Genomic DNA, 14410 nt, shown 5'->3' with positions numbered 1-14410 from the left:
CAATCATGGTGAGTCAAGGTGAGATTCATCCAAGTATTTCATAATCTATCCCATTTCCTAGTATAATTTCCTAGTTCCGTCCCCCTGTTCAGAAAGCATGCTTCTCTCTTCTGTGGTAGTTCATAATGGCCAGGTCTTTGTTCTGCACCTAGGCAGAGAGCCTCAGTGGCCAATCTGACACAAAGATGTGGTCACATGTCATGGACTACATTTCCCATAATGCAATCTCTCTCTTCATCTCCCACAATGCAATCTCTTAAGGAGACAGCTCTTAATTCTTAAGGTAATTAATTCACTATAACTCACTATCTGAAACAGCACAGGCCCTGAAAAACGGCCTCCCACAGGAAGTTCAGTGGATTCAAAATGACCTCCTATCAGAGGTGGGTTGTACTTACCTTTACTACCGGTTCGCAATGGGGCCACATGTGCGCGCTTCTGCGCATGGGCAGAAGCTTCCTGATGACGTTGGGATCGGTGGGCGGAGCCTCCCGCTGGTTTTACTACCGGTTCTTGCGAACCGTTCCAAACCGGGGAAAACCCACCACTGCCTCCTATGACAAGTTCATTGGGTTCAGTGGAGGTGTATATAGGATACTGTTTGGGATTACAGGTATGTTTTTATTTTTATTTTATTTTCTGAGGTCCTGAGAATGTCTTTGGTGGAGGGATATATATTCAATGAATTAATGTATTAATGACATTGCCTTGATGCATAAGATTCCAAGGTTCAAAGTTGCAAATTAACCCTTTATGGAGTATGCTTGTGGTTGCATAGTTAGGGAACCAATGGTCCTGCAAGATCTTGGGGTCTCCTTCAATACATATATTCAAGAAGAATTTAGAGGATTTTTTTTTTTCCTGGAATGCCTTAAAATGGGATTCCTGCACCAAGCCATGACATGGACCAGTGGTCTCAGTCAATGTTTTTCAACCTTAGCTGGATGTGTGGACTTCAATGCTCAGAATTCCCCAGCCAATGTGCAAACCCTGGTCTAAATATCCTCTTAACATTTTGTAGTATTGTTTACTTTGCTGGTTTTATTAGGCATCTTATGAGAAGTAAAGGAATGTTTGGATTTCTAGACATCAAATAACTTCTACTACTACCCAATTTCAAAGAGCCTTTTCTCCAAGCTCTGAAACATCCAGGGAAAAATCAGGTGCTGCTCCTTACAAGAGGGAAAATACCTGGCATTCTCAAGGGTCCTCTGCGAAGCCTGTGCGTTTGTTTCAAAAGAATAAATGGGTTTTTTTTTTTTTTGAAATAACCACTACAAAAACTGTCATGGTACATGGGTTCTTTTATTGAATGTTTTTAATATTTCTTTTTTTTTTTAATATACTTTATTAAATTTTTCCATTACAAAAAAAAATATAAAATCTTTTTTTTATTGAAAAGTTTTAAAAAGTTTACATATATATCCCCCCCTTCCCTCCACCCTCCCCAACCCTCCCCCTCCCACCCACCCCCCTCCCTACTTCCCAGAGCAAAATACAGGGTATAACATTCAACAATCATAATCTAACATAGTCTAATTAATTATAACCTCTTACATCTCTCTAATACTTTAACTCCCCATTTACCAAACTAAAAATGAATACATAATAACATCTCTCTATCTATTCGTAAGCTATTTGAAATTTTTTAGTCCGGTATTTATTTTGAATATAATCTATCCATCTTCTCCATTCTATCATATATTTCTCATTTGAATAGTCCTTCAAATACGCTGAGATCTTTGCCATCTCTGCTAAATTTGCTACTTTTAATATCCATTCTTGAGTAGTAGGCAAATCTTCCTTCTTCCAATACTGCACCACCAACAATCTTGCTGCAGTTATTAAATTCAGGATCAAATTAGTCTCTATAACCGTACAATCCATGATTATGCCCAACAAAAATAACTGTGGAGTAAACTTTATCCTCTTTTAAAGAATATTTTGAATAATCCACCAAATTTTTATCCAGAATGCTTTAACCTTTTTACAAGTCCACCATAAATGAAAATAAGTAGCGTCATCACAATCACATCTCCAACATTTAGATTGTAAATTCGGATACATACAAGCTAACTTTTTGGGATCTAAATGCCATCTATAAAACATTTTGTAAAAGTTTTCTCTCCAATTTTGCGCTTGTGTAAATTTTACATTTCTTACCCATATCTTTTCCCATGTTTCCATCATTATTGGTTGTTCAAAGTTTTGTGCCCATTTTATCATACAATCCTTAACTAACTCTGTTTCCGAGTCTGTTTCTATCAATATATTATACAAACTTTTTATATGCATTTGACTCTGGTCTCTAATTTGTTTTACCAAATTTTCTTCACTTTGTATGATACCAATATTTAATATTTCCTTGAGCGGAAAAATAGTTGCTGTTCTTGTGATAAGTAAGCGAGTGAGTGAATGAGTGAGTGAGTGAGTGAGTGAATGACAGAAGAAGGGAGGGAGGCTTCCTCTGAATTAATCTTTCAGTGTTGTACATCACTCTTTGTTTGGGAAGTTTCAGCCTGTTGCCGTGAAGGCAGATGAAGGCCAAATATCTCGTTTAAAACCTTTCCTGGGCATTCAGCTGATTCGGAAAGCCCTTTAGGATAAGGAGGAACTTCTGGCACGTCATGGTTGCTCGAAAGATGATACTCGATCACCTGTACCACTGCTTCCTTCTGTTGTGGTGGCGTTTCTGTGACAGTAACATGAGGGTGGTGTAGCTCCTGTGTTTCAGACTGTGTTTGTGAAGTCTGTCCATCTTTAACTGATTGCTAATAAGAGAAAAGATAGATAAAGCGACTTAGAGAATTGTCCATATGTGGCAGGGGTGAAATCTACTTATCTTTCTTACCGATTCGGAAGTGCATGCATCACATGTGCGCACAGAACCTCTGCGCATGCGCAGAGGATAAAAAACACATTACTTCCTGGTTAAAACCAGGAAGTAACGACACTCTGGCGGGTGGGCGGAGCCTCGCGCTGCCATCGCTACTGGTTCTCCAAACCATCTGCCACAATCGCTACCAGATTGCCTGATCCGGTCCGAACCGGGAAGATTTTACCCCTGATACGTGGCCTATCAATTGTGCTTAGTTATTTTGGGAATAGTTCAAGACAGTTGATGTTCATACATTCTGCTCTCTGGATGCAACAAGGAGAGATCTTTCCAACTGTACATCCTCAGGGGTCGATCTTAATCACTGTCAGTCTTGCTAAATGGATGGACTGGAAGCATGTCCAGATGAGAGAATTTTAATTTCTTTATGGATACTTTAAGAGAATCTTGCAAATCTGAAGGTACAATAGCCCCACTCCTTTACATCCCCAAAACTAGGGAGGGTCTCTTCTGAGCCTCTTTCTCCATCCATTATGCAGCTAAGAAGTAGCTCTTCTTCCCTAAGAAGCCATCCTGGTAGCACAGTGGTTAAAGTGCAGAATTGTAAGCAAATTCTGCCCCCATCCTGAAGATCGACCCTGACGGGGTTCAAGGTTGACTCATCCTTTCTCTACTTATTTAATTGTGGGAGGGATGTCATTCGATGGTTGCTAATCCTTTCACTACATTACTGTATTTTAAAAGTTACAAAGTGCCTTACTCCAAAGACTTTAGGCAGAATTTAAAATTGAAATTTAATAAAGATCATTCTTAAAGTAATATTAACTCATAAAAACATTATTAAGCAGATCTTCATCTGCCTGCTTAATCAAGCCAAGTCTTAACTTGTGATAATTATTGAATTATTATTTAACAGAAAAATTTGTTGGTTTGCTGGGTGAAATACAGTCAATGTGTTTTAAAAAGTAAATTAAACTGAACAACCCAGAAATAAATATTTTCTGCAGTTGATAGCTGTCTGAGAAACTTACCGGATGTGGGAAGAAATCGCATTGTACAGTGACAGTTTTTTCAAATTTTATTGGTTTGTTGATTACGGAGCCTTTGCATAGACCTGCCTCCTAGAGCAAAAGAGAAAGGTTGATTAAACCAAAAAGTTTAATCTGCTCAGAATTTTGAATATGGAGGGGGATAGCAGTGGATGTGGTTGATCAGAAGTTCTATATCAAAGGGCCTTCTTCATTGCTCCACTGAATGACAGTTTCTGTGGTCCCATTAAAGATGATGGAGCCTCCATCGGAAAGCTGAATTCTTGTGCTGTGCTTCTTAGAATTTTTAATTCTTCCTTTTCACAGTCATCCAAACAGTGGTGAAATGTAAAATTTGTTACTACCGGTTCTGTGGGCGTGGCTTGGTGGTGGTAGGGTAATGTGACTGGGTGGGCGTGGCCAACTTTTTTTTTTTTTACTTTTAAAAGCATTTTTTCTACAACCTCTTTGCCTGAAGAGGTTGTTAAAAAAATGCTTTTAAAAGCTTCTGACGATCCCAGCTGAGTTGCCTGATTGTCAGAGGCTTTTGTTTTCTTTTAAAAGCATTTTTTTTTGCTTTTAAAAGAAAAAAAAAGCCTCTGACGATCAGGCAACTCAGCTGGGATTGTCAGAGCCTTTTAAAAGCATTTTTTTCTACAACCTCTTCCACCCAAAAAATGCTTTTAAAAGTAAAAAAAAAAAGCCTCTGATTATCGCGCGGCTCAGCTGGGCATGGGGGGAGGGCGCAGGGATTTTTGCTACCGGTTCTCCAAACCACCCACCGTCATTGCTACCGGATCGGGCGATCCGGTCCGAACCGGGAGCATTTCATCCCTGCATCCAACCAGTCTATGGATTTCTTGAAGCAAATTTTCCAAATTAGGAAATGTGTTTTGGTGTTCCAGGTATTATTTTTGGTATCTTAATGACTATATTCCTATAATTATATACTATAGTTATATACATATAATTTATGAAACAAACTAAGAGAAGGTCTGGATTCCCACAGATTTTAGGCCAGGCTAAATGTTCTATAAATGCAGCCATTGAGTCTGGCAGACGTAGATGAATAAAGAACACGATATGAGCAGTGAAAAATTTGATTCTTCAGAAGAAATGAGCTAGGTTTTAGGCAACGTTGTATTGAGCCATGATGTCGGATTAGGTTTTATGTAATGTTGTGAATACTTACTGCAGTTTCAGTTGGGAGGAGAGGGCATTGAGTGATGTCAGACACAGGTGTACTTTTGTGACAGGAAGTCTCCTGGATCGTGTATTCTACGTAGTAAGAAGGACCAAAAACCCACTGTAGAAAGTAATGAACTAGAGTGAGTCACATTCTCTGTGGGAAATGTTCCCCATAATCTTTAATAACTTGAAGCTCTCCAGAGAGTCTCCATGATTCTTAGTACCAGGAGAACTGGTAGAACATTGTCAAATGTTATCAATAAGAGGACACTAAAATATTCAGTAAGCAAATTGAAAGTAACATTGTAGAAAGATTAGAGTCAAACCCATGTGGGAAACTAGATTTCTGGGAAGATCACTGGCAATTAAAAATTAAAATATACTTTAAGTCAGATTCCTGCAGACTTTGACCATCAGTCCCTATACTTCCTTTGGCAATAAGGTAGAAAGCAGCTGCCCTCTTCTGGAATTATTTCTGTTATTATTTTCAATTTCTACATTTCCCATAAACCCTGGTCTTTGCAGTACTTTCTATATAAATCAAGCATACAGCATCAACTCTCTTGCTCAAAAATACTCTGTTTCAGCTTTACCTGTGAACTTGCTTTGGTGACCTCAAGAACAGCAAAATAATGATTGTGGTTACTTTCAACATTGAATTTAGCCAGGCTCTCTCTTGCTGTTTGTTGAAAAATGTCTTCAGAAGTGTTTCCGCGTCGTGGACAGTCAGGACAACCAGATACAGAATCTTTAGGGGAAAAAAAATCATTTGAAAAGGTCAGGCAAGGCGTTTGAATATCAGCTTGTACATTTAAATCAAAAAGCTTCGATCAGCTCGAAAATTAAGCTTCTCTGTCAAACCTGTATCTCATCAGGGTCATAGTTGTTTAGCAACCTGACACAACCCTCAACAGCACAGAACCAGTGAAGCCTGTCATTGTGAGCGGGAACAAATCTGAAGGCAGGAACCAATAGAAAAGAATAATGTCAGGGGTTCCAAGTAACACCCCCAACGAAAGAAGACTCCGAAGCTTGAAGTTCCTCAAAACTAACTTTTATTAGAGATGTCATATTGGCACATCTGGGAAAACCCAAATCTGAAAGCTTCCGGGTTTTCCTCACCCACAAGAGAGTTCAAGACCTTGCCCACATCTCCCACATGTCCACACAGCTCCAATCAGTACTTTCCCGAACAGAAGACATCCTCCAATTTCTTCTTTGCACAGCTGCCGGATACCATGGCCTTGAACTTCTCTTAGAGAAGTTTGTTATGGCTATCTGTACTCCACTCATACAATCCTTCCCTCCCAACTTCCCATGGTATGATTGTGGCAGGCCTGGATCCTCAAGGCACACAGACAATATGGCTTCTAGGCATGACAAATATCTTATAGCTCAGGGTTGGATTGTGGCCAGGGATGGGATTGAAAAATTTTAGCAACTGGTTCTCTACCCCGTTGCTGGGTGGGCATGGCCATGGAAGCGTGGCCTACTTGGCCTCCTACACCATGGCAGGAGGGGGGGGGCATTTTCACCCTCCCCAGGCTCCAGAGGCTTTTGTTGAGCCTCCGGGAGGGCAAAAAGGGCCTCCCCTGGCCTCTGGAGGCTCTCCGGGTGCCAGAAATGGGCCCATTTCCAGACTTCCGGCACCTCCAGTAGGCCCGTTTTTTGCCATCCCCAGGCTCCGGAGGCTTTCCTAGAGCCTCCAGGAGGGTGAAAATGGCCTCCCCTGGGCTCTGGAAGCTCTCTGGAGGCCAGAAATAGGCCCATTTCTGGACTTGCAGGAGGCCCGTTTTTCCCCCTCCCAGAGCCTCCGCATATGCCCTGCACTTACCTCACATCCAAAACGGGCTGCACAGATACTCCTGAGAGGGGCGGGGTGGGGTGGGTGGGGTCAGTCAGTCCTTGCAACTACCGGTTCGGTGAACTGGATGTAAAATTAACATCTGGTTCGCCCGAACCAGTCAGAACCGGCTGAATCCCACCCTTGATTGTGGTGCTCTCTCAGCTTGTTGGTTTTGCTTGTAGATGTTTCATTAGGTATGTAGCAGGTTCCTAGCAATTTTTCCTCATTTCCCAAGGTTTATACTGTATTTCTTTCAAACATTCATACTCATAACTTTATCATGGAGGGTCAGTTTTAGGAAGTTACCATATGGTGCAAGGCAGCAAAGTAATCATTAGTGAGAAACAACTTGTCAAAGTTAATATACCTTTCAACCACAGCTTTTACTATATTTTTGATGTTAGCAGAGGCTGCACCTCTTCTATGCTGACAATCACACAATGCATCATGAATTGACTGGAAAATGGGATTTGGGTCTGAGTAGGAGTTGTTTTTATTTTAATTTGATAGTGCAATTCAAAAACCAGCATGGAAATGCAGGCGTAGTTAGTAGAAGATAATATCTTATAGTAGTAAAAATGCTGGTGGAAAAAAGTGTGTGAAAAATGTATAAATTTGTAACAAAAATTTACAGAAAAGGAAATTGGGCCAAGCTGCACCTGTGGTTGAGAAACAGAGCAAACTGAAATTACAGGTGTAGCTCAGTGGTGAAATCCCCCCCGGTTCTGTCCTGCTCACCGAACTGGTAGTGCCCACCTGCCGGGACGTCATTATGTCCCGTTTTTTACCATTTGCACATGTGGTAAAATGCGCACTCCCATTCCTGAACCGGTAGTGAAGGTAAGTGGATTTCACCGCTGGTGTAGCCTAAGATACCTGGAACAATGGAACAAGTCTTTAAAATTTAATTTTGGGGCTTCAGAATCTATTTTTAAAACTTCATTGGGGATCTGTGTAAAACTACAATTGCAAGATGCATGTGCTCGGATATATATTTTTGGCAAGCCTCCATGCAGCAAATATGGAAAATACATACGAGGGCGTAAAATGCAGTCACTTTTGTATAACAACGATTCATTTGTTTTCCTGTTCAATTTAATTATTATTTCGCAATGGCCAAAGACCTGGAATGAAAGAAAATAGTGTGTTAGTGCTACCCATTTCTTTTACCAATAATTCCATGACACATAATCAAAAGCTGGATCTTTCCCATACCTGAAACTCAGGTTTACTTTCCTTTCATAATGTTTTCCACATCTCTACAGCACCTGCATTTCTTCCTGTGATTTTGTATGACTTCCTGTGGTCCGCTAGCAGCCTGCGGAGCTGGCAGCGGAGTTGGACAGCGATGAGGCTGAGGAAGAACATGGGCCAGTCCTGGAGGCTGGGGAAGGCCCGGATGAGGGCTCTGCATCGGAGGCAGAGATGGGGCCAGGGCCATCGGGGAGTGATGTGCAGACTTCAGAGCCTCCAGAGGCTGACAGTAGAGAGGCAGAGGAACAAGAGGAGCCTGTTCTTAGTGCATGTATGAGAAGAGCTACCAGAAGGCAGGAGCAGCTAAAGCAGAGAGGACGACTCTGGAGTAAGGCCAAGAGATGATTGGCCCCTCCCATAAGGCTTAAAAGACCAGCAACGGCTCTTGGCCTCTTTGCCGGAAAACAAAGAGATTTGTTGAGAGATTTGCTTCGTGTTTGGATGTATTTCTTTCTTGTCAGCGTCTTCTGTTCCTGAACTGTTGCCAAGAAAAGCCTTTGGCAGTTTGCCTAATTATCCCAAGGTCAGAGATAAACTGAAGAATGGTGTTTTGAGGACTTTGCTTTCATTTAATTTGGAATACACTGAGAATAAGTTAATTCTCAGCTGTTTTAATAAAATCTGTTTTTTTGGAACTGTTTTGCATTTAATATTAACTATGTGGGCCTGGGTCACAACAATGACCCCACTGTCTGTTTTATTCCACTGCAGAATATATTAGGAGTTACTAAGAGTTACTCATTCATGCAGCACAGATGATTGATCCAGCAGACATGATCTTAATTCCACCTGATCTACTTCCTGCTTTTAGAGCAAACTTGAAAGGCCAAAGGCCAAAAGTATTCGTTCAGAAAATTAATATACTTAGTATATCTAATTAGTATACTTAGTATATCTAATTATACTTCTATAATTAGAAGGATTCCGAGAGAGAGATAGAGAGATGGAGAAGTGTCAGAAAAGGACAATGAGAATGCTCACAAGTCCTAAATTAAGAGATTGAAGGTGACGTGAATGTTTTGTTTGACGAAGGACTGGAGGGGAGGAGGGGGCAAGGATCACTTTGGTACCCAAAAGGGGGACATTTAGAAGAAGGCCAAGAATTGGATCCTTTCCTGCCATAGTGTAGACATGGAAGAACCCGTTTAGGTTGCAGGAGCGGATTTTGGATTGAATATTAGGAAATCTTTCCCAAGTGTAAGAGCTATGGAACAGTGGGACTGGCCGGCCAAGAGAAAGTATGAGCCATTTCTTGAGTTCCTGCACTCAGTTTGATTCATGTGTACAATCCCATTGACTTGAAATGCCACCTCAGTGCAGGGAATTATGATGAACACAAGAGATGTGAAGGAACCAGTAGTAAGATGGGAGAAGTGGTGAAGGCTATTGTGAAGAGAAGGTTTGTTATCACATGGCAAGCAGGTGGAGTAACTCCCTCAGCCACCTTTGCAAACCAGTTCAAAACCCAGTTTTTACTTCTTTCTAAACCCCTTTGGGCGTTTTTTTTTAAAAAATAAGTAAATTGATTACTTACTGTCTCAGGCAGATGTCTAAACTCACACTCTTTCCAGGATTTCCTGCTCCGGACATGGCATTTGGTTTCGAGCACATCCAAAATAAGGTTGAAAACAGACTCATCACCCTGTTATGGACAAAGGCAAACTCTTGAAAAGGCAAGACGGGTTGTTAATCAACTTGAACACATCAGATGAAAATGAATTAACCTTCAAATCAAAACTCAGAAAAAGACAGGAAATCATCTGATTTTCACTTGAGGTCAAGAAATGGAACTCCATTCTTAGATAAATCCAGAAACTTCCTTGAACTGGGCAAGGATGTCCAATTAATTTAAATTATATGCCACCCATCTTGCTTTTGAAGTAATGCAGGCATAGTTGTGTTTGTCTTGTGATGCAAGACTAATATCTTTTTTACCTGCTTGATGATATTGCGCGCATGCCAAAATGATTTGCAGCTCTGGTGGGATACTGCAATGCTGCTCCTTAGTCTCCGATGAATGGGGGGCGAGAACCAGGGGTGGGTTCTAATTTTTTTTACTATCGGTTCTGTGGGCGTGGCTTATTTTGTGGGCGTGGCTTGGGGGTAATGTGACTGGATGGGTGTGGCCAACTTTTTTTTTTTTACTTTTAAAAGCATTTTTTCTACAACCTTAAGAGGTTGCAGAAAAAAATGCTTTTAGAAGCTTCTGACGATCAGGCAACTCAGCTGGGGTCGCCAGAGGCTTTTAAAGGGATTTTTTTCCCTACAACCTCTTTGGCTGAAGAGGTTGCAGGAAAAAATGCTTTTAGAAGCTTCTGACGATCAGGCAAATCTGCTGGGATCGCCAGAGGCTTTTAAAGGGATTTTTTTCCCTACAACCTCTTTGGCTGAAGAGGTTGCAGGAAAAAATGCTTTTAGAAGCTTCTGACGATCAGGCAAATCTGCTGGGATCGCCAGAGGCTTTTAAAGGGATTTTTTTCCCTACAACCTCTTTGGCTGAAGAGGTTGCAGGAAAAAATGCTTTTAGAAGCTTCTGACGATCAGGCAAATCTGCTGGGATCGCCAGAGGCTTTTAAAGGGATGTTTTTTTCCTACAAAGAGGTTGTAGGGAAAAAAATACCTTTAAAAGTCTCTGGCGATCCCAGCAGATTTGCCTGATCATCAGAAGTTTCTAAGAGCATATTTTTCTGCAACCTCTTCAAGCTTCTGCTGATCAGGCAACTCAGCTTGGATAGTCAGAGGCATTTAAAAGAAAAAAAAGCCTCTGCTGATCAGGCAACTCAGCTTGGATCGTCAGAGGCTCTTAAAAGCATTCTTTCTACAACCTCTGAAGAGGTTGCAGAAAAAATACTTTCAGAAGCCTCTGACAATCCCAGCTGAGCCGCGCGATCATCAGAGGCTTTTTAAAAAAAACTTTTAAAAGCATTTTTTCAGCCAAAGAGGTTGTAGAAAAATGCTTTTAAAAGTAAAAAAAACCCCCAAAGCCACTGATGAGGTGGGCGGGGTAAGCGAGCGGCGACTGGGCCAGTTCGGGGGCATGACCAGCCAATCTTATTACCAGTTCTCCGAACTACTAAATTTTTTTACTACCGGTTCTTGCGAACCAGTGTGAACCAGGAGCAACCCACCACTGGCGAGAACCTGCAGATACTGGATGAATCACTCAATATTTTAATGTTCTATGGATCACTGCATCTTCAATGCATCTTGGGAAACTAGTTAAACTCTTTTCTTCATTGTTTAAATTTCCTTCCCTGCATTTGGTACAGCAGTCACCTACTTCTTTGAGAAGCTTAAATGACACGGGACCAGTTCTGTTGGGGACTTAGGCAGCAAAAGACTGTAGCATACTGGAACTTTGTATGCCAAGAAATTTAGAGGGAACCTGTCATGCCTCTGTCGGAGTCTGAATCTGTGGGGGAAGGTGAGCTGGAACAAGAGCCGACAGAGATTGAGAAGGCATCTCTGTTGGCTTTGGAGGAAACTGGGGAAGGGCATAGTCAGTCTGGGCAAGGCTTTTCAGGAGTATACAAAAGGCTTGCAGACAGGGAGGAGCAGGAGAGACAGAGCTCAGGCGAAGAGCAAGGACCACCCCCTCCTGATCCTAGAGCAAGAAGAGAAGAGAGAAGGCGAAAACAACGCAGACTGAGCCAGCTACGAGGGAGGAGAGTGCCCCGCCTCCCTTCACAAGGCACACCTGGAGACTAAGATGTAAAGGGGTGCTGGCAGGAGGGGAATTTGTTGGGAACAAGCGTTGAATCTGTGGAGCCTCGTGTGCACTTGCCAACGCCTGGAGATTACTGTGCTCTGTCTTGTGGGGCTTGCCCGATTTGCCTGCTTTGCTGAACTTCTTGCTCTGGTTACTGTTTAGCTAACCTGGGTTACTGGACTGCTGGCCCTGGTTACTGTTCGGCTAACCTGGCTTACTGGACTGCTGGCCCTGGTTACTATTTGGCTAACTTTGCTTCCTGGACTACTTGCAGCCAGAGGCTGCTGAAGGTGCATGTGAGAGCTTTGCTCCAGGACTTGTAGTAAATGTGGGGACATTTGGGGGGAAAGTTGGAGCAATAAAGGGGAGTCAGACCTGTTCTGTGTTGCTTTCATGTCATGCCGCAGTTCATCACAGAACCAGTGTCCACAGAATCACGGTTTACTCCAGATGGTTTGTTACATGCAGCAAAAGATTTATTTTTAATCCTAGCAATGGTGAATATATTATATTGAAACCTGATCTCAAATCATTAATTTAGAATGCCTTGGACAGATAGTACACTGTCCCATTTAAAAAAAAGAGGATGGGATTCACCTGTGATAATAAGATCTGCCAGAAAATATATATTAGTTGCTTGACTCATTCTAATGGTAAAGCTGTCCCTACTTTGAGTATGTCTTTTATTAGGGCTACCAAATCTAGGCTACATCTCTTGGGTACCATCAAATGATTTTGTAGATTCATTCCTGCTCAGATACATTAATGCTACCATGATTGGACACCAGGTGCTGAGTGGAAAGAAAAGAAAAAAAAATCAGTAGAAGGAGATCTTACCTCAGTAACTTCTTGGGCATCAAAAATGCGCTGGAGACCAAGAACGTAGCCTTCTCTCCGATTTGCATTGAGTTTGTTGAGGGCCACTTCTGCAGCAGTCGTTACCTCCAAAGAGTTGCATGATGGGGAAAGGAAGAGAGGAAGTGGAACAGAAGTCACTGCATGAAACAGCTGTATCCCAATTAAGAATGAAATTAAAAGGGCCATTTTGGAAATTTTTGCAGCATCAAAGAAGACAGCAAATAGAGTTGTACTGAGAGAGCAAGGTTCTGACAGAGCTTAGTCTATATATACTTTAAAATCAATAGCTAATATTTATTCTACTGTATAGTGTCCCTCACCTTTAAGCTTCAACCTATGAGGCAATGTTTAGATGTGCATACCTTTGCAAGTTAATTCTTACCAATGGTCATATTCTTGAATTTAAGCCAGTTTCGCTGTACCTTCCTTTCTTCTTTCTTTCTTTCCTCCCTTTCTCTGTTTAATTTTGAGAGACATAGGACCAGAGGTGGGTTTCAGCAGGTTCTGACCAGTTCTGGAGAACCAGTAGTGGAAATTTTGAGTAGTTCGGAGAACCGGTAGTAAAAATTCTGACTGGCCTCTCCCCCATCTATTCTCTGCCTCCCGAGTCCTAGCTGATCAGGAGGAAATGGAGATTTTGCAGTAACCTTCCCCTGGATTGGGGAGGGAATGGAGATTTTACAGTATCCTTCCCCTGGAGTGGGGTGGGAATGGAGATTTTACAGTATCCTTCCCCTGCCATGCCCACCAAGCCACGCCCACCAAGCCACACCCACAGAACCGGTAGTAAAAATTTTTGAAACCCACCACTGCATAGGACCTGGTAGAGTTGACTATACTTTCTGTTGCTAAGTGAGGCATTTGTGAAGTGAGCTTTCCCTCATTTTACGACCTTTATGGCCACGTTTGTTAAGTGAACCATGGCAGTTGTTAAGTTAGGAACATGGTTGTTAAGTGAATCTGGCATCTCCACTGACTTTGCCTGTGAGAAGGTCACAAAAGGTGATCCCAGGATCCCAAGAGACTGCAACCGTTATAAATATGGACCAAGCATCCAAATTTTATTCATGTGATCATGGGGATGCTTCAATAACCTTGTGAAAAATGCTCATAAGTTACTTTTTTTTCCCATTCCTGAACAATTACTAAACAAACAGCTGTTGCACGTGAGAATCAGCAACAAGGACAGGGAAAAACGTAGCCTGCTTTGCAATGTTTATTGATTAGATCGAGTGCCACCCCCTCATCCTCCTCTATTCTTGCATTGTTGCAATCTTCAGGGAACTATCATGCCTTGGCTTGGTCCATGGTACAATAAACAGAGTGCTGACATTGTGCAACTACAGATCCTTTGACATAAAAAGTAAATTCCAGAAGTTCAAAGGAATATTTGTTTTATTGTAGGTCTGGCATTTTGAACCCGTTGTCTTGATTTCTGGTACAGAAAAAATAAATAGAAAATGAATGATTAATGGAGAAAATAGGTGAGAAAGATGATCCAAAATGAGGAACTCAAATCTAAATCAAGGGGTAAAATAGGGTGCAACTCCAGCATCACAAAGGGTAATGATAAAGACAGGTAGAAAGGGACACCTCTCAATACATTGAATTCTGAATGTTTTAAAAAGAAATGAAGGCTCCTCATCCCTGCTACAATTAGGCAGAGACCAGGCTAAATTCCTTTCAGTTGC

General features: G+C 41.7%; 1 protein-coding gene across 1 annotated transcript; it reads right to left on the bottom strand.

Moving 5' to 3' along the window:
• Positions 1–1477: 1477 nt before the first annotated feature.
• LOC117678138 (fetuin-B-like) lies at positions 1478–12962 on the bottom strand. The gene is made up of 7 exons (XM_034438885.3): positions 12699–12962; positions 9687–9794; positions 7935–8022; positions 5646–5800; positions 5057–5170; positions 3868–3957; positions 1478–2771 (listed from the first exon to the last, which is right to left on the bottom strand). The coding sequence occupies exons 1-7, from the start codon at positions 12903–12905 to the stop codon at positions 2481–2483; spliced, it is 1053 nt and encodes a 350-aa protein (XP_034294776.2). The 5' UTR covers positions 12906–12962; the 3' UTR covers positions 1478–2480.
• Positions 12963–14410: the final 1448 nt, after the last annotated feature.

Source organism: Pantherophis guttatus, chromosome 6, assembly GCF_059756535.1.
Source record: "Pantherophis guttatus breed Tessera chromosome 6, ASM5975653v1, whole genome shotgun sequence".
In the NCBI taxonomy this organism is placed as follows: domain Eukaryota; kingdom Metazoa; phylum Chordata; class Lepidosauria; order Squamata; family Colubridae; genus Pantherophis; species Pantherophis guttatus.
This window is presented reverse-complemented; position numbering and strand designations above follow the sequence as displayed.

Coding starts and splice junctions, on each gene's coding strand:
- LOC117678138 (XM_034438885.3), bottom strand. CDS start 12,905: ATGGCCCTTTTAATTTCATTCTTAATTGGGATACAGCTGTTTCATGCA. Junction 5,801..7,934: donor TGACTGCATTTTACGCCCTC/GTATGTATTTTC, acceptor TTTCCCCTAAAG/ATTCTGTATCTGGTTGTCCT. Junction 2,772..3,867: donor GCGATTTCTTCCCACATCCG/GTAAGTTTCTCA, acceptor TTCTCTTATTAG/CAATCAGTTAAAGATGGACA.